General features: G+C 43.1%; 1 protein-coding gene and 1 long non-coding RNA gene across 7 annotated transcripts in view; one reads left to right on the forward strand and one right to left on the reverse strand.

Annotated features, from left to right (window-relative positions):
* Positions 1-19,819, forward strand: part of CNOT6L (CCR4-NOT transcription complex subunit 6 like) — a 37,290-nt gene that overhangs the window by 982 nt on the left and 16,489 nt on the right. The window contains exons 1-3 of one of the 6 annotated variants that reach the window (XM_075038703.1): positions 1,595-2,194; positions 4,019-4,455; positions 11,802-12,018. The exons of 1 other annotated variant lie outside the window; for it this stretch is intronic. Coding sequence is in view for 1 of the 5 variants with exons in the window: in XM_075038676.1 (XP_074894777.1) it covers positions 19,792-19,807 (16 nt within the window). In the remaining 4 variants the exon portion in view is untranslated. Of the gene's footprint in view, positions 1-1,594; positions 2,195-4,018; positions 4,456-9,784; positions 12,019-19,791; positions 19,808-19,819 lie in introns of those variants that run through there. 4 more of the 6 variants (XM_075038713.1, XM_075038676.1, XM_075038684.1 and 1 more) reach the window with 4 other exon arrangements.
* LOC142035967 (uncharacterized) lies at positions 2,325-3,447 on the reverse strand. Its single transcript, XR_012652016.1, has 3 exons — positions 3,287-3,447; positions 2,551-2,713; positions 2,325-2,444 (listed from the first exon to the last, which is right to left on the reverse strand). It is a non-coding gene; the product is annotated as an uncharacterized LOC142035967 (long non-coding RNA).

Consider the following 19,819-nt stretch of genomic DNA (forward strand, 5'->3'; position numbering starts at 1 on the left):
TGAGCCGGCAGCGGGGTCCGCGAGGGTGTTTTTGGGGAGATGCGGGTCTCGCCGCTTTTTCCCGGTGGTCCGCAGCAGTCCCGTACGAGGAAGATGGCAGGGACGTCACCTGCAATAAAAGCTGGGCTTGGAGTTCAGGCGGTGGTGCTTGCAAATGAAGTAATGCACCTAAACACCGAGTTTTTGTAACAGTTTGGGGCTTGCTTTTTAAACTTAAGTACTCTTAGTAAATATGGCGGAGGGCTCGGTTACTTTCTGCCGTTTTGTGGCCACACCAAGTTTTATCTAACCTTCTGAAAGCTTTAGAGAAGTAGACTTTATCAGGCCATTTTTGAAACTTTGAATAGGCTGACTATTTGCTTTGGGGAGTTACAACTTACCATGAGCTGGCCTGCTGATAAGAATTTTAGCTGGCCTTGTTTAAGCCGGGGGGGGGGGGGGGTGGTGGTGCTACAATTAAATTCATACCTGTGCCAACCCCCCTCTGTGTCGCTGTGCTGCTCAGCCAAGCACAAACGTGCTCCCCTGCAGCCTAAAACCATGCTGGAGGGGAAAACACCTCATCCTGAAGTTGCTCACGGTTATACTTCTTGTGTGTGTAGACATGGCTGATAATGAAAGTGATGATAATGTGTCTATTTTTAGCCTCTGCCATTCCTTTGAGATGTTTTTGCCCTGGTGCCTTTTTTTTTTCCCCTAAAAAAAAAAAAAAAAGTACGTTGTTTGAACAACAAAGTCTTCCGTGTGATACAACCCAAGGAATTCTTAGAAGCCATATCCCAATTTGGAGGGCCAGAAAGCTCTGACGAAGGTGGAGCACGGCCTTTAGAAACACAGCACTGCTAGTGATTTTATTTCTGCGTTCTCCCTATCAAAATAGGAAGCGACAGTGAAATTTGTACTGCCAAACGTCGCTCTTCCAAAATGCAGCCTGCTTTCGGTACGGCCACGTGCTGGCGATACCTCACAAAAGATAAAGGCAGGCTTTACATTTGAGGTTTACTTTGCACTGCGTGCAAGCACCGCAGCCTGACCTGACTTCCTGTACGTAGCCCTTCTTTCCACAGCCCTGCGCTTCAGACGGCTTTATTCATTATTGAACGCAAGCAGGTTCGGAGACACCGAAGCGCTTGCCTGTAGTGTTCTTTTCCCTCATGGAGTGTGGTGGGAGTTTATTTACAGCTTGATTTTGTGATTTTGCTCCAGAACAGATCGGCAGCGCACGCTTCTGACGTCTTGCTGCTCCGTGCTCTGGAATAACGATACACATCACCGTACACACGACCCGCAGTATTGTGTCGCTTCATCCAAATAGAACTTATGTTTGAGCGTCAACTCGGGTGTTAAATCTCCTTGCCCGCTGTCTTCAAAGATGATTGAAGATGACAAAAGCCCCGTTACAGTTTGACTGTTCAGTTTAACTGAACGGTGGGAATTTTGCAGTGCTTTGCTATCTGCTAAACAAATCCCGTTAAACACTTTCAGTTTTGTTCTTTTCTTACTATTAGAAGTGAGGGCGGTCTACTCTGAGTGCTAAAGTACAGCAGAATTTCATTTATTCCGTTCTATCTTTTCTTCCTACAACTGCTCTTTCTAATTTAGTTTGTGTATTTAATTGAAGGATAAAGTACAATGTAAATGTCTGATAGGTATTGCCACATTCCTGAGCTAAGTTTAGGTTTCTTCTGTCCTTGGAAGCCGAGATCCTAACGTGTCAGCAGCACAGGAGTAAGACTACCCATCATCAGACTGTTAGAAAAACTTAGTTTGGCAGCAGCACGAAAACCACGAAACTTTGCAGATTCATTTTAGTCGCTGTTGAGTTTCCCACCAGGTTTATATGGTAAACTTCTGCTGGCACAGCTCTGTCTGTGAGCACTGTGACGAAGTGTGACCCGTGACTGACATAGCTGTGCCAGCAGAAGCCCCAGCTGTAGAAGCAGTTATCTGCAAAAGTGCACTTTTACTGATATAGCTTGTTTTCGTTTTTAAAGGGTGTTTTTCCCTGTCCTGGTAGCAGTGCTGCTGCCAGTAAAGCACTGTGCTCCCAGGGATGTAGTGTAATCAGACATCTATTTGCCTGGCTTGGAAGGGACGACTGGTCAAGGGTGTATTTTCTGTGTGTGGCTCTCCTCTTCCCATCCACGGTCCGTAGAAGCTCGGTCACGTTCGCAGTGAGAATTCTCTCGTGGAAGTAAGTGATGTTATGGCTGCTACTGGTTTTCTTTCCATCCAAAGGTGTTTATAAACTTCCATTTCATGTGATAAGCTGGGATTATTATTTTTTTTTCCACGTGGACTGTGGTTGTTTTTCATTAACAATCTTGTTTTAGCGAAAAACGAGGCAGGCTTTTGACCAAGTTTGCCAAGCACAGTAGTATTTAGCTTTCACACCAGTCTTACAAGAAGTAAGCCAGAAAGCGATCCCAAGGTGTGTGTGGACTCTGGTAGTAAAATGAAAAGGCACCATTGGAGAAAAATTAATTAATTTCCACACTGGGGTAAGTCTTTACTTAATTGAAATCTAAAACACTGAGAATAAAAACTTACGTTTAGATAGATCGCAGCAGCTGCTTTTTTCTTCAGAGTCAATGTGCACAAGTGGGGAGGTGTATTTCTTTTTTCTTATTAAAACCTTTCTGAGGGCATTCTGTTTTTAAGTGGTAAAATTATGCGCAGTAACGTGCATAATTTTAGAGCAAGCTTTCTTTAACTGCAAAAAAAAAATTACTGCTTAGATCAGCTTTAATCTTTTGGACAGTTTTGGGTTACTTGAGTTTAAAGGGGGAGATAAATACAAATAAATGGCTTGCTTACTATTTATTGGAAAGAGCTTTTGGGATGCCAAAAGGGCACTCGAGGCACTGGATGTAACCTGATTTGCAGAGTACCGCGAAAGCAAACGTAACAGCGGAGCTTAGTAGTTTGGGACCATAACATGGCATTTGAGAAAACTTTAAAAAATAAGTTAAACTATGTCTTAGGCATATTTAGATTCAGGAGGATTTGCTGTGGATTTACTACTTTAAAGCATTAAATGCTAAGCCTCTTGTAATATTTTTTTTTTTTTTTTGAAATTCTGTGGTTCTCTTGATGATAGCCTGTAATCAAGGCTTGAGTGCTTGTTACTTGCTTTCTTCAGTTTAACAGAGCGTTTCTCCTGTCTCAAGCAGATTTGGTAGCACTGTAAAGATAGAGATAGCTCTCCTCTGCATTTGTCTACGTCCCCTGTGCACCACTGGTGGCTCAGGCTAGGGGAGCAAGCTGCCTTTAATGCTGCACTTACCTTGCTCAGGACACCCGGCGGTCGGGTCTTCCATCGCTCTGGAAGGCTGCGTAGAAATTGTGACTAAATCCAAGAGCTGCGCCTTCTCCTCCATTTGTCAGGTTATCAGTTAATGTACACGTCAAAACACGCAGCAAGCTGTTTTGATGGTGCAATTATCCCAGCTGAGCGGACTGAACTTTGCTGGTGCCGGAAGGGGAAGTGCTGCTTTGCTTCCAGCCCTGCCACACATTGGACCCTGTGCTGAGCCTCTTTCGCTCACTAACCTGGCGGTAAATAAATAAAAAAAACAGGAAATGGAGGCTGCAGGGTGTTCATGTGTTTTAGAAGTGTTGATTCTTAGATCAGCAGCGACAGTACCGTGCAATGTCACCTTTTGATTAATTCTTTGGGTTTCAGTGATTTGCTGTACAGCTTCTCCATCTCACCTGTAATGATAAAAAAAGAGACTGTCTTAGGACAGTCTTTCTTCACTGGTATCTTTAGCTGGTGACAATGTTTCTGGAACTCTCTTGCTCTCCTTCCCCATCTTAAAAGGCTCGTGCATCTCAGGTCCACATCGGCAAACTTCACACATGTACCCTGCGCCACAAGACACACACCCCCCCCCCCCCCCCCCCAAAAGATCGAACAACTCAGAATAGACAAAGTAAACTCTGAAGTATCCCACGGAAAATAGCAAAAAGACTTTATATGCACAGGATTTACTGGATCTATTTGTGCCTCTTTCAGGAGTGCCTTGGAATAGATCTCAGAGCGGGGTGCAGAGAGGACCGTGTAAGGCCTTTAGCTGAACACACTCACTGGCTTTGTTTGAAGCTTGTTAAATTCACAGAAGGGCTACGTGATACCTACCTGTAATGGCAAGGTACTGGACGTGACTAGGTTTCTATTATTTGGGAGAAAACGCCTCTCAAAGTTGAAAGCAAGAGAAAAAAAGTCCACCGAAAAAAACCAACCCCAAACTGGAATTACTCTGAATAAAAGAGAGCACAGGAAGAAAATCTCTCCAGAAAAGGTGCTCTGGAATCCTGTTTAGAAGAACAAGTTTTGCAGTCATTTGCGCATTTCCTTTCAGAGGATCAAGAAGAAACTTAACAGTGTTCAGACACTATCAGAAAGCTTTCCCTCCAGGGTTCGAGAGGTGGTCATTGAAAATATGATTAAAGGTAGGCAGAAATGGCTTATATAAGGCAGAAACGCGTTATATGATGTTCTACAAGAAACAACTTTTATCCCTTGCAAGGGGAGACAGTAAACCAGCACTGATAAAAATGCTCCAAGATGAATAAAAAGCAGCTCCAAACAGTTTTAGCTACAACTCACGTGCAGTCAGTAAACAGAGATTTTTTGAAGCTGTATGAAGTCAGCACCCAGGGCCAAGGAACAGAACCCCATTTAGCTGTTGTGTGTCAAGCATAGAAGTAATTTAACCAAAGCTTGTAACCTCATGTGTACACAAGGAACAGATAAGGTTGCGTGTGTTCACCCTTACTTTGGCATTTCCTGATGTAAATGATTAATGGCGTTTTATGATTGCACAGCATTGTAGCTGTTTATGCGTAGCATTTCGCTAAACAGGTTATCATCTTTCACGTTCTGCTTGCCTGTAAAGGAGCTTTATGTTTTCTCTGAGAAAGGTATATTAAATGAGGTTACAGGGGCTGTAGGACTCTGATCTGCAGATTTCCTAGGACATGAAGTCTGTGGTATAGGTGGATATTTTAAATAAACACCGCATGTACGTTGTCTGCAGGCAGATTTCACAGCAGCAGAAAAATTAAATACTTCTTTTTGTCAAAACTAAACAGGTTGGAGAAAGTGAAACTTCCACTTTGAGCACAACAATGACAGTAGGGCCAGAGAAGAGAGGAAGAGGAGGTGGTTTTGCTCATTACCTCGCTGCCAAAAGCAAGCTGAGGCTTGCTTGTGACACTGATGGTTAAAAGTGGCGGTGTCAAAAATAGCGATCCAGGGATCAAAACAGCAGCACTGCTGCCAGGCTCCAATTCAAGCAGGTCCACTTGAGGGAATAAAGATGACAACCCTCAGGAGGGGGCCTATACTTTCTGAGTCCATGGGGTGATGGATCTTCAGAAGGGTTTTCAGTTTTGGGTCCGTCCCCCCCCGCCGTTTGCGGCTTGAGGATTGGTAAATCTTTGACTGTTTACACACACAAACTGACTAATCCTTCAGAGCACCCTGCCATCATCCCCGCCGATGCCAATCATGATTATTCGTTACCCTAAACGAAGCGTAAAGGAAAACCTATTGGGCCCTCAGCTAGGAGCAGCAGGAATTTTTCTGGCTGGGAAACTACCAGAGGCAGCTCTCCTCTGAAGAGCCCATGGGCCTTTGCCTTTCCCGAGTTACGCACCCACCTGTGATCTCCGGAGGCCTGTGTTGGAAAGGGGAACGCAAACCAAAGCTCCCGAGTAAGGGTCCTTTATCCCGGCCACCAATCCTTCCACAGCTACTACTGCAAGTCAACAGCTCCCAGTCTCCTCCTTACAACCACCTGAAACTAAAAACCCCAGTTAAGCTATCTTAAATGCTTTTTAAAGGCAAAAAATATTTGTGTGCCAAGGCAGCTCTGCGAGTTGCAAAAGAGGAATGTTTAACCTTGTGTTGCTGCGGAGGGAGTTTTTGTTGTCCGCTTTTGGGGTGGGCAGGGAGAAGGAAAGTCTTCTCAGGAGTAGTGAGGGGGAAAGGGAATTGCCTTCTGCTTAGGAATACGCATGCCACAACTCACAGCTACAGACAGAAGCGATACATAACCTTCACCTTGCGGCGTCCCAGTATTGAAAAGGGAGCTTTCCCCATGTAAAAAATGGCTTTGGTTTCCTTAAGACATTCTGACAGCTCCAGAAAACTGCTTTACTGACAGATAATTTTGAAAATGAGGTTTTTATGGGCTGGTAAGCAAAGTTTTGTGAAAGCTAGAGATGTGTGCATTTTGGGTAAATTTGAGACCCAGAAAGCCTCTTTTGTTTTCATTTCTTTCAGTGCCCATTACCAGCTGAAACAGCCTTTTTTAGCAAGTTTTTTCTCTGAGCGAGGGACCTGAACCTCACATTGGGAACAGTAGAGCAAAGCGACCTCCTCTTCTTTTTGTCCTCTTTGCTTCGGTGTCAGGGTCCGTCCAACATATTATTTTAGTTCATTGGATTTCACAAGTACAAACATCACTACAAGAACCAGCCATGTTTGGTCAAGCTGTTAATAACAGTTGAGATTTGTAGATTGTGCTCAAGTTTGCTGTTTACCCTTTAGGGCAGCTGAATGAATTGATGGTGTAGTTTTCCCCTCGCTTTTCAGGAATGCTTCCATCTGACTGAACATCTTTGCGCCTTCTAATCACAAATTAGTTTTGCTTTTTTTTCTTCCTAAGAAATCAATCTAAAGGCGCTCTCAGAAGGTTCTGGCTTGGCTTTAAGTATGTAGAGAGAGAAGCGTGTTGAGGAAGACTTACTTCTGCAGATTTTTAGCTGTTTTTTTCCAGGCAGAACTTGCAAGAAAATTGAGAAAGGGGGAAAGCAGCAAACATACCTCGTATGCTTTGCTGGATATTACCATCCTATGTTTTGTAAACAATGGAGTGGAGGGGTCCCGCAGGTTTTTATGTTTTCAGCTACGTGGCCTGCAGCCATTCCTACTCCTGGTGCTTAACGCTAAGATTTCATGGCCTAAAAACAGTATTTGAGAGCTTCCAGTGGAAGGGTCTTATTCAAACACCCTGGATGCAGTTGTCTCTTCCATGAAAGCTAGGCAGTTTGCTCTTGGGGGGTGGCAGTGAATGTGCACCCAAGACTTGCTTGCCGTATGTACTTGTGTGAAGTCAAGCTTCCCAATGGCACTAGAGGCAGGGGGTGTATCTCCCTCAAGTGAATATCTTTTATCTGGAGTCAGCCTTGACATGTGGAAAATATCCTTTGCTCTTCTAGTTGCTCTTCTAGAGCTGGAGCAGAATTAAAACGCTTGGGGGAAAACATAGGGTTGTCAGTCGTCTGTTGGGAGAAATGCAGATAGGAACTGGTACCAGTGCTGCGTAACTGCCAGCGTTTCCTGGCTTTTCAGAAAGGGTTGGTTCACTCGCTTCTTGTCGGAGCACGTATCGGTATGCACTGCTCTGCTCTTGCACACATGACAGGCTGCTGCAAAACAGAGCTTCCTGCTGATGCAGATAGGGAACTTAAAACTGATTTTCAAGGGACATAAAAGCAGAACAGTTGTCAGAAACTGTGCTCTCCAGGTAAAAGAAAACACTCTTCTTGCATTTTCTTAGACTCATGGAACTTGCAGCTCTGGGCAGGAAGAGGCCAATTGGGGCAGTGCTGAACGTAGTTTCACAAAACTGGTTACTGCTTCCTCTATACCTTAAAATTCAACTTATATTTATTCTGTTACATGAATTTACAACTGGCCCTGGAAGTGAGAGAGAGCTAGCACAGGATGAATTATCCACCCAGCAGAAATTTCCACTTGTGAACGCCTTTCCTCTAATCCCTTTTTGTTTTGGAAAGTTAGGACGGCAAAAGGAAAATGGAGCCAGGCAAACTTCTCACATACCAGAATATAGTCAGAAGTGCCAGGAAGAGTTGGGTTCAGATTGTCAGATGGCCCTTGGCTTGCATTTTTTCCTCCAGCCAAATTATGTCTTACCATTGGGAGTAGTTCAATCTCTAGGCACATTTTTGTACCTGTGTGATGATCCTCTGTCTTCTCCTCCTTAGTCTGGAGTGACAGATTGTGAAGGAGTAGAGTTCATCAGATAAATTAGGAATATTTTGAGTGGATGAGAAAAACACATATATTAATTATTTGAGACCTGTGGATAGAATAGGACATTTGTTTTTTTTACAGTACTAAGATCTCTTTGAAATGTCTTGGATTACAAGGTTATATAGCCTTTTTAAAGACTTATGTGGCAAAGTCTGAGTGAGGCTGTGACCTTAGGATATCCGTTTCATTCTTTGATGTATTTTTTGGTGTATGGCTTGACTTGTAGACTGCACAGTGACTAGTCCTGTGATGAACTGCAAGATGTTTTTCTGCCTGCTACAGTAACCCCTAGGTGCTGCAAAATAAAGCTCCGTCTGCATGTAAAGGTGGAACCGTTTGGTTTTAAATTGATGGCCACTTATTTCATGGCAGCTGCAGGTATGGACAAAACAACCCTGGACGCGTATGTGGGGAGATGAGTACAACTCAGAAGTATTTTCTACTTGGAAAATTACGTGCTTTAAAACCTCAGGCTGTCAACAGTGCTACAGCATTCCTGAATCTGTACCTGCCTCTTCCACATAGCCCCTGTGTCTGCGCTCTTGCTTTAGGCTCCATTTCTGTAAAGCAGTGGTGAGTGTGCTACCCAGCGGTGAGTGATGCTTGGTAGGGCCAGGGCTTCAGACTGTATTTCTCTTCTTTAACTTCCTTTCAAATATCATTATCTTCTTTTCAGCTTTTTACAGCATTTAGTGTCACGAGTGCTTGGACCTCCGCAGCTCTTGAACAGTGCCCGGTGGCTTGCATAATTCTGAATCCACAGCAAAAGACCGTGACCAAAACTCAGCGTGACGGGGAAGGAGGAGGGACTGCGAGGAAGCCTTTGCAAACACAAACATTAGGGAACTCTTGAATTAACTTCTCACATGCTAGCATATTAAGAAATAACAGAAAGCTGACTTGTTTGAAAAACTTCAGCAAAAATTGCCAAAGGAATTGCCTGGTTAGGTAATGCACACACTTCAGATGAAATCCATTCAAGTGGCTGAAAAGAGCAATCCACCCAAGTTCAACCTGTCTTCTAACAGAGGAACGAGCGCAATTCATGTCAGCTCTTGGCCATGTCCCCTGCCAGCTGACATATACCTCAGGGTTTGTTTCTGTATGGCCTGCTTCCCTCTAATAAACTAAATATTACAGTGATCGTTCTGGGCAAGAGAATTAGCCTTCTGCTAATTTTGGTTTAGAGAGCAGGATACCTGCTGCACTGGGTAGCATGTTGACCCACTGGACAACACAGCTCTCGTGTGTCTTATTGCGGTCAGATTTCATAGATGCTCATAGCGTATTAACCTCCAGATATCTGCATCTCACTTTTGTTAGAGGTGAATTTCCTGGTCCCCACAGAGATTATCTTGGGCTATTGTTGCTATAGTTTCTTGTTTTCCACCTTGCTGGAACACAACTAGAAGACTATATGTTACTCATCAACATGTATTTTAAAACTAAATCTAGTGTTTGGAAGTTTAAGTATGGTGTAAATGCACACAGGAAAGATTTGGATAATCAGATATAGAAGCAGCTGAACTAACTATCTTTTGATATCCAAATAATATGCTCTTCTCAGGCTACCAGGCAAGCTCTTTTACTTCTTTGATTAAAAAAATAAAATACATTCAAATATACCCTACTGAGAAAGGAGTTTACGCCTATAAACTGCTTTATTTTAAAGAGATTGCTTTTCTTTCTCCTCCTCTTCTGAGCATACAAGCCTAGCTACTTTGAGCGCTAGTGCAGCATCCTATGGCCTGCTGAAACTGGGCTGCAATATGAAAATGGCTAATTTATTATGCCAGCGATTGCAAAACAGTTTCCACTATTGGTGTGTACTTTTTTCCCTCTGGCTTTTCTCTCTCTCTTTTTTTTTTTTTTTTTTTTTTTGGAGGGGGGGTGGTATTTGTTTGTTTTTTTTAAAAAATCTTGAGCTTTGACTCATCCAAATCTACCTGTAGGCCTTGTAACTTTAAAGCTGTTTGAAGTAAGTTTTATGGTGGCAAATTTCCCTGTTAATTATTGCTGCAAAGAACAGATCATGAGTGATAAGCTGGCCATTATCTTTCTATCATAAAGGGAGAGAGGGAGAGTAGCTGAAGTGCTGCTGGGCTTTGCTTATTTTCTTGAAGTGTTGGCAGCCTACCACTTAAAAGGCAAGATAACGTCGTAGCCACGGAAATAATCTCATTTGTTCTTTTCTCCTAGCATGAACTTTTCTTTGAAGGATGAAAGGTTATTGATGATTCAAATTGTATTTTAAAGAAAAGAGGAAATGTTCATTGAGAAGACCACTTCCAAGTTGCTGCAGTGGTGTGCGTGAATTAATAATTCTGGTGTAGTTTTGCTCAAAAAACAGGTCGATAACTGACTTCTCTCCAATTATTGATCCTGAGGAGTTGAATGAGACAAGGTGTTGGCTCAGGGCAACCTGAACAGGGTCTTTATCGTTTCTAAGCAAGTGACTGAATGAGCTGAGGTGTTGGATTAGGCTTGTCAATAAAACAACTCTTTCCCTAGAGGCTCAACAGGATGCTCGCATACCACGGCACTTTAAGCTTATTCAGTTCTTGGTGTTGTGAGCTTTCTGTCTCCCCAGTCCTATCGCCATTCAACTGGTACTAGGAAAACCTCCTGCTTTAAGTTGCAGCCATGCACAGCTGCTTTTCTTCTGTGCGCAAAGCCCAGGACAGTGTTTTGTCTTGATGCTTGCTACTGATCCGGCACAGTCTTCCCCAGACTCCTAATGACTTCAGTTTCTAATCCTTTAAGCCACTCTGTCCTGTATCTCATTAAAAGACCGGCGCTCTCCAGGGGATGGGGTGGCATTGCAAATGGGTCATTTCTTTGAACTAGCTTGGAATACTTGTGTAAATAAATGTGCTATTTAAACCATCCCTCTGGGGGCTTCTTATTAGGTTTATTTACAGGTTGTCTGTTTAAAGTCTTCTTGCCCTATAATAGATCCCTTGTATGCATTTCTGTTAAGCAGAGCTTTGCTTTTGAGGAGCTACCTGCCCTGTATTGGCTTGTAAACTAGCCCCTAAGAGCTCCTCTGAAAGCAGTAAGTATAAAAGGCATCTGCAGACAAAGGCAGGTATTCCTCTCTGACTTGATGCAGATATTCAAGAGTTGTCATGTATGCAATAAGAGGTAACAGACTACTTCAGATAGAGCAGAAACTGTTCTTTTGGAGTAAGGACTGAAATGTTAATTAAGTACAGAAATTAAAAATAACTGTGTAATGCTACATAGTATTTCCATGCAGTAAGTAGTTCAGCTGTTCTTGTAAGTGGGGGTGTGACACAGAGGAAAAGGAAGGGTGGAAACCTGGATATTCTTGCATTACCTGTGATTTAAGAAAAAACTCTATACTTCATTTAGAAGAGATGAGGGAACAGGGGAAATAATTAGTGGGTGTATGTCAGTAGGACAAATTAGCATTTCCATCAAACAGGTGCCAGTTGGCTCTAGAATTAATCTAATACAGCTCGTTCCCTCCCTTCCCACTCCTCCCCTTGGCTTTTGCTGGGTTTTTTTTGTTTGTTTGTTTTTTTTTTTTCCACCAGGGTTTGGTTCTATGACTTTTCTATGCTTCTCTGGGCTTTTACAGTCTTTGTTGAAGTGGTAACGTGAAGGCCCCTGGATCCCACTGCCACTGAATTTACTATCAGCTGCAGGTTCTTGGGTACCTCTTGAGTTTCACTATTCCCACCCCTAACTTGAATTTCCCTGCGCTCAGGCTTGTGCCATATGTCAAGACGGCCAGAAGAGGCGAGAAGCCTCGCAGGATGCGGTCGCTGAACGTCGCTGCAGCTGGTCCTGCATTGTGTTTTGCTTGCCTTACGGACACTCGACAGCACATGAGCAGCTCTCCGTATGAGCTGAGCTGGTACCCTAACCTGTGTACCAGGTGTAGGCAATTCCTTACTGGAAAGGAAGAAAGCTGCATAGTTCAGGTAACAGTGAGTGTGTTTTCAATCCCTGAAAATAGTCCCTTTGTACGACAGCCTGTAGCAGATCACTATGAAATGCTGCACCTCTTGCACGATGAAGAGCTCGCTAATGAGCAAAGAGAGGATTTTCTGTGAAACTGAACATGTGAAACTTAAATAGCCTCCTCTTGCTGAGCCTAATCTAAGTACCACATGGAATAAAAACTAGAGCAAGGTTTGGAAAAATTCCATCGTATTGTCGCTGCGCTTGTTGTCCACATGTCCTTTTCACCACACTTTGGGGTTTGCTAGCTGGAGTGGGTGAGTGCAAGTCCAAAATCCTGCATGCAGGTTCTCACAGGAGTGCCACCATTCTGGTAAGGACTGCAACGCTTTCCAAATTGTCAGCCAAGTTTATGAAACAGTAGGGCTGTCTTCCCAACCCTGAAGTTACTCCATGAAGAAACCTCCTGCCCGTGCAACCTTGTTCCAAACCTGGTGGATGGCTGCAAGTTTCCCTTGACTATAGCAAAGACAAAATTGCTAGGCAGGGGCAACACCATAGGTAGAATCTGTTCCCTTCCGTTTCTCAGGACAAACATGCTTCCTGGCCACTTACAGCTTAGAGGAACAGCTTTTCATCCTCTCACCATCAGTATAGAGATCCCACTACTGAGGTCCTTCTACGTCTGCTTAAACATAAAGTTATAGTCCTTGAAGGAGATCTGCCTTGTGATAGGTACAAGGAAGGACTATGAAAATTACTTCTGAAGTTTATTTTGTTGAAATATTTTCTACATCTAATATTTATCTTGATCACGTAGAAGAGGTGGTAGTTTTATTAAAACATTCAGCTTGCGATATGTGTGAAGACTCCCTAAAAGTTTCAAGTTAAGGAATTTAAGTACTGAACGTAAGAGTAACAAAGGTCTTACTAAAGCAAGTTTGGTTTTAGATGCATGGCTGATGCGGTTCAAGAAAACCCCTGTACTACATTGCTGTATTTTTAAAGGCATTAGCAGATGAGAGGAGTACAAGCTGATGTAATTTTCTAACAGCATTACAGAAGTAAGGTCCTGTCTCTTTCCCACTTGGAGCCCAGGTTATTTAAAAAAAGCAAACTGGGCTGAGGCCCTGTCTACATGTTACTATAGAGGCAGAGTTACTGTTGCTACAGACTTGAAAGGAGATAGAAGTAAATGACCCTTAATGCTCTAGATTTCCACAGTTCTGATACAGACTCTTCCTGCTAAATAAGAGATTGCTAGTGAGTAGAGATAGGTAGTCCTACTGAGTTCATGTAGTGGAGCCCTCTGCACAGCAAAGTCAGTGCACCTTCTCATGAGAAACAATTTCCCTGGATGGATGATACAAAAATAAATACATCTTTTTAAAGATTTACAAAATAAAACTTTTTTTTTAGTTGTACTTGTGAACTTCATCATTTGTTGCTAGCTCCGTGGTGCTAAGCTTGAAATTTTAGTAGTTATTCCTTCAATTTAATATTCACTTCAAGTTTCATCTTTTGCCTTGTGATTTATTTCCACTTAGTGTTCAACTATCCTCCTGTTGGTAGGATACTTACTTGTGTCCAAGGAGTCTCTATTTATGTACTTTGGTTATACTTTTGTCAAAGATTGTTTGAAATCTCAGTATAGGGAAATGACAGTAACAAAATGCTTATTTTCTCTTTTCAATAAAAAAACACATTATGAGGCATTTTTATTTGTTTCACTGATAAACTCTATTCCCAATCAGGTTACTTGGAATAAGAAACTGAAAAGAGACAGTACTTTTGTTGTCAGACTCACAGTGCTCGTTGAACTCTTCGTAGAGACAGCGTATGCAGCGGTGGTTGAACACGTTCCTGCAGGAAAGCACAATGAAGACAATTCAGATCCAAGCAAAAGACTACCAAAATTCCCTTGCCTACTTTCTTGCTAGTATATTTACACTAGATACTATATATACTGATATTCTAAGTAGTTCACCTCAAGCTAAAACATATATACCTATCCTAGTATTAGCAGTTTTGATTTAAATCCCCTTAACATAGCCTTAAACAATCGCCTTATTTTCTTGATCTTCATCCCCCCGCAAAAGTACTCTAAGTCAGTTTTTGTATTTGTGGGTATTGGCTATACTTCCCCTTCTCCTCTGGCAGGCTGAAGTCGAGAGACTTTTGTCATCCAGTTATATAAAAACTGAGCGTGCTTGTTACAGACAAGTGGCCTTCCTCTCCTCCCTTTGCAACCATTTAGTCCTGTTTACAAAATACATAGATAGAAATGGCTCTGGTTTCCAGCTTCCAGTCCAGCTTTCCAACATTAAATAACACGTGCCTGTGTGTATACATGCGCACGCACACACTCTGGCCTCGTCAACCAGCAGGATTTTTAATTCCTGGGAGGGATCACCATATGGAAGTGGATGGACAGTAAGCTGTTACTGCGCAGAGGAAGGAGGAATGATTCAGGGCCGTCTGCTGGTTAGTTTTCAAAATACTTTGGGAGTTTGACTCATCTATATACAGAGACTGAAAAAAAAAATCACAAAGAATGTCACTCTGCTGGAGGCGAGGATTTTGAGTTGTGCCAACACATCCACGAACATTGGGCTGAAGCAAGATGAAGTTGCAGCTCTTTTCTATTTACTTCCTTGTTAGAAACAGACAATTCATTTATGCATCGAGGTATGAAAGAACTTAAATGGAACAACACATTCTAGTCGCTGTAATTTAAGAAATGCATCTTCTAACTTCTCTGGCAAAGGGACTGGTCATTATTTGTGCAGCAGGACATAGCTCTGAGGGACTTTGACCTATCTGGCTTCAAAGCCCTCCTGCAACATAAATGCCAAATCATCTGGACAGCTTTGAGCAGGCTTTCTCTTTCCACTGAACATACATTAATCCTTCTGCTTGATGGGGGATATTTGCCTTCAGAAGAAAAGATGTGACTTCATTAAAAGTGATAGTGATGCAGTTCATGCCTCATAGCAACCCTGAGATAGTTACTTTGGTGTGTTTAGATGTGCTGTGTAATGGAAGAGCTTTTTCTATGTTCACAGCTGCTGTTGATTTCCCCCACCCATACAAAAAAAAAATACACTATGAGTTAAGAAATTTCTTAATATTTAACACAGTATCCTGTTTTCTCTTGTGTTGATGCAGTTTGTAGGGCTGCCTATAGCTTTTCCCTTAGAAAAAAAATGACACTTTCTATTTCATACTGCTAACTATATGCTCTCTATCTCATATTCTCTGCACCTGTATTACTCAAAAAGGTCTTGGATAGTTAAGTCTCAAAAAGCAGTGCTCTTTTCTGTTATTACCTGGTCGTCTGAAACTCCAAGTGTGCAGAAGCTCCTGTTGTTTGTTGCCCAAAAAATGTGTCTTCAGAGTAAAAGCCTGTGGCACAGCCTGATATCTCAAAACTTTCTTCTTTGACACTCTTCACACTTCCAGTACCATCACTTTTTTTTTTTTTTTTTGGCTTTAATCAATAGTTAGCATGCCCCGTACACAAAAGCCAGCAAACACAACAGCATATAAAAACAGGAATGCAAAAAAGGCAGCCAGAAACCTACTACTTACAACACTTCCAAAACAAAAAGCTGCCCCTTAACCCTTTTTATATACAGCTGAGCTAGAGCTGCTTAAGTTCACCTGGGACCGTACTTAGGGTTTCAGCTGAGTAACCCTGCTATGCCAGTCATCTCTAGGCTTTTGAGGATGGGCTTGTAGCCAAAGAGTTAGCACATAAGCATGACATTGTTAGGAACCTCCAGATTTTGAAGTTTGTTCAGAGCTTAAATATTGTCCTTACTAATGCACTGGTGTTCTCATATTCAGGTTTTCTTTAATTTACATAATGTCAGGGTCATACTCTTTAAGTTTACATGGTTAGAATTGTAGTGGAGAGCAAGCTTTAGTAGCTTCAAAAGTTTTCCACGGGAACTCTTTAGACGAAAAGCCGGCAAGAACTTCTTTTTTTGGTCCCACTTGAAAAACAAAGAAACTGAGTCCACATATTCTGCTTACATCACACCTGTGTTGTTAGCTGAATTTTAGCAAAGGCCTTGCTTGAACCTGCAGGGTGGAACTCTGCAACAGCTCAAGCTGACCTAAATCAGTGCTATTTCAGTTCCCACACCACTGGCTGGGTCTTCCTGCTTTGTTCCTTGCCACAGCGCTAATGGGTGTCTGATTTTGGGGTTAACTGATTCGGGGAACTTGGTGTAGCTCCCTGAAGACCGAGCAAAAATAGGCTGGGATTTTTGGATACTGGTTTAGTTCCAGGACAAGCAGAGGGGGAGATGGGAACGATAGGAGTTGGGAACCCAGGCAGAATTCATTTTTGCTTCAAAAAAATACATGTGGTGGCTTTCAAGTCTTGCTCAATGTTGCTGTTACGCACAAGAAAAAAAAAATAATATTTGATTTAGGTTTGTTTTCCCTTTTCTGTAACTGTGGAAATTACACTGGTGCTCGTTTGACTCACTACTATTTCAAAATAATATTAAAGTGACTAATACCTGAAAAATGTGCGTGTCGTTTGACTCGCAGTTCAGGGCTCATTTCATTGGAAGGCCTCTGACTGCCGCAAATTGCTTTAAATTGGCAGAGCACTTCTCATAACGAGCGATATTTCAACATAATTCAATTGGGTTCCCTGCCAAGGAGGAAACTGTAATCCTGAAGCTTTTTGATGGTGTCACCCGGTCAGTGGTCATCTCTTGGCCTGTGGGCAGGTATGGATGAGTATGGGGTGACTCAGACGGTCTAACCACCGCAGTATTAATGACTTCATTGCCAAGCCCTGGGATATTTGTCCAACTTCTGTCCCGCTGCGAGGAGCGAAGCTGCTGGGGTCTGGCAGTGGGAATGGCAAGCCCTGCTCTGGTTTCCAGCGAGGCTGCTCAGCAGCTGGAGGAGGCTGCTGCCGCTTCAAGACTTTGAACCAACGTGCGTGTGTGACAGCAAGGACCCCTGGCTGGACTGAGCCTTCCTGAGCTGTTAGCCATCTGTGTCTGGCTTGCGATGAAATGGCGAGCAGAAATACAAATAATTTCCCGCTTCCTTTTTTAGCTGGAAATGCACCTCGAGAAGCCCATAGGAAGCAACCGCAGCCAAAGCTTTTGCCAGCAGTATGCAGGGCAGGGAGGAGTTTCAGTATGTAGAAACTGAAATTTAAGCCTGCCTGGGTCTGATATCACTATAATATTATGCTGTAGAAGACAAGAATGTGAAGACCCGGTAAGCACAGCATGTTTCACAGGGCACTCGCCCAAATGCTGATGCTGGGTATTGGACAGCAAAGTTTGCGATGTCTTAGGTCCAGATGTGGTAGAAGTATGGATCGTTTTAAGATACGACAGATGAAAAAGCAAAATGAAGACCCATCCTGGGTCAGTTCAAATGTCTGATGATTAAGACTTAAAGATCCAAAACACTCCCTTCTGCCCTAAACCCTTAATCCTTTGTTGGTATTCTGCTCGATTTTCACCACCCAGCTTTTAGGTTTTCCCCTTCTAAGCTGCAGTACGCCTTGTGGATGAAATAAATATTGCCAGGTAATGAAATCTCATTTTCTATTAAAGGATCATTGCTGGTAATCCTGTGACAGTGATGTGACAGCTTTACTTACTGCAAAACTAGCTTTTTGGCACAAAGAGACTTGCTCCGTTTATGCCGTGTCTGAAACGCTAGGACTGTGGTCTTGATTTGAGTGTGTATCATGTAAAGTTTGTATTGAGTAGGATGCTAGATAATACACTCGGTGCTAGTCGAGGCAATTAGGCTTTAATACAAAGTACGGTAGCATTGCAGCGTGCTTCCTCGCAGGCGTTGGGACTGGGACGGTGCTCTCCACAGCTGCCAGGGACTGCGAGCTCTCCCGATGCTCGGGTCTTGGCCCCCTGTCTCAGCAGTGATTCACGGCTCTGCTGGATGTCTCTGGTCGGCTCCAGGGGTCTAGCAAAATCCAGGAAGAGCCGTGTCGAGACTCGCTGGAATGTGGATTAGTTTCATACGTGTCTAAGGGCAAGGATGCCTGGGAGAAAAGGTGAAATAGGGCTCTCGTGGCTCTCGGCAGGGGCTGTAAGGAATCCGTTCTTGGGGCCGGGGCTGCTCCCTGCTTCTGCACATGCACGTATTTAACAGTGAAGCTAAATCCAGCAAAACCCAAGCACTGGAGAGTTAGCACTCCTGAAGCATAGCCTGTAACTCTGATTGTGTCGGGAAGTACCGTTCCCGATTTTGGGGGTCTGAAATGAGGATCGAAGGATTTCAGGTCTAATCCCATGTCCTTAAATAGTCTGTTTCATTCATCGCCCCAAACTGAAGCTGCAGCTGAGCAGCGTGAGCGCAGAATCCTCTTACCCTGTAGCTTTCCTGGCCGTATGACTTCACCTGTAAATAGAAGTTGGCTATAATTAGACGTGGTGGGGCTCACATCTCCCCTGTGCTTGCAACAGGGAGCCTTAATTCAGTTTAAATGGAATTTCCTTGGGCATTCGTCAGGGAGGGAAGCACCAGACCTGTAACTGAGACCCTTTGCAGGGGACAGCCCTGACAACTGCTCCTGTGCGGTGCCGGAACGCTGGTTTGGCTATCTGCATCAATTGGAAAAAAACTGCAGTACTTTGAGCTCATAAAATGGACGTGTGATCTTTGTTTAGTTGGACTAACTAAAAAAACCCACTTGAAGTAGTTCCCTCAAATTCTTGATAGTTTTCTCTCCTGTCAGTTCAGCAAACCAAGCAAGTTATAGTTAAGAGCTTCACAGCTATTGCAGCCAGTTGTAGTAGAGATGTATGTATGAGGGAAAAAAATGCATCCTGTAGACCAGCTGCTTTGGATTTTTATAAAATCAGGGTTTGTGTATTTTGTGTGTCTGGGGAGGAAAAGACGAGTGAACAGCAAATCCAGCTAACCTTATGTTTTCAAACCAAAGAACCCCTCTGCCCCCCTAGTGTTTCTCGGCACAGCGGTCTGGGGAGGTATGGAGGGAAACCTCCCCGTGTCATCTGGAAGGTGTATGTTTTTTGAATGGGACATCAGAGCTCTCTTCTGACAAGATTCTTGAAAATCAGATCAGTTGAATTTGTGTGTGTGCAAGCTCACCCTTAATTCATGAGTGCATCTGATATTAAAGTTTTGGACTGGGCTGAAGCCCTGTATGCATAAGAACAGCTAATGAGAATTTTACCTGAGCTCATTTGATGTCTCCTAGGCCATTAGGAGTAAAAAGGTCTTGACTGATAGTGAGCATGAAAAAGCACAAAACAGTAAAGCTAGATAGTTAATGGAAAAATTGAGCTAATTCCCCTTCAGACTGCAATTTCAAGTCTTGTATAAGTGGAGTGCAAAAGCGGGACTTTGTACGTTGAAAATAATTGCTGTAAAAGCAAAGAGAAGAGCCTTCCCTTCAATCGTTGGTTCCCTGTGAAAACTACAGGAGGGAGCAGTCCGTGTGCTTTCGCCATGAACAGCGAAACGCTGTCATCTTGTCTGCAGGTTCTGCACACAGCAAATAACTCAGCGATGATATAGGTTATGCTTCGGTCTGGGGGATAAACTAGGAAATCCAGAAAGTCTGCATTCGGACAGTACAAGGTTGTACTGTGGATGACTGCAGAAAACCAAACTTTGTAGGAAGAAATGCCCTTTTCCATTATGGGCCCGTATTCTGCAAAGGCCTGAGCACCTGCTTAACTCCATTCTGCTGGGAGCAGTTGGGCTGACATCAGCATAATATTTACTGTACATAAACTCTAGGGCATTTGTTTTTGCAGAGTGTCACTGGAGAAGGTAAGCTCCTGG

This window comes from Buteo buteo, chromosome 1, assembly GCF_964188355.1.
Source record: "Buteo buteo chromosome 1, bButBut1.hap1.1, whole genome shotgun sequence".
Taxonomy (NCBI): Eukaryota; Metazoa; Chordata; class Aves; order Accipitriformes; family Accipitridae; genus Buteo; species Buteo buteo.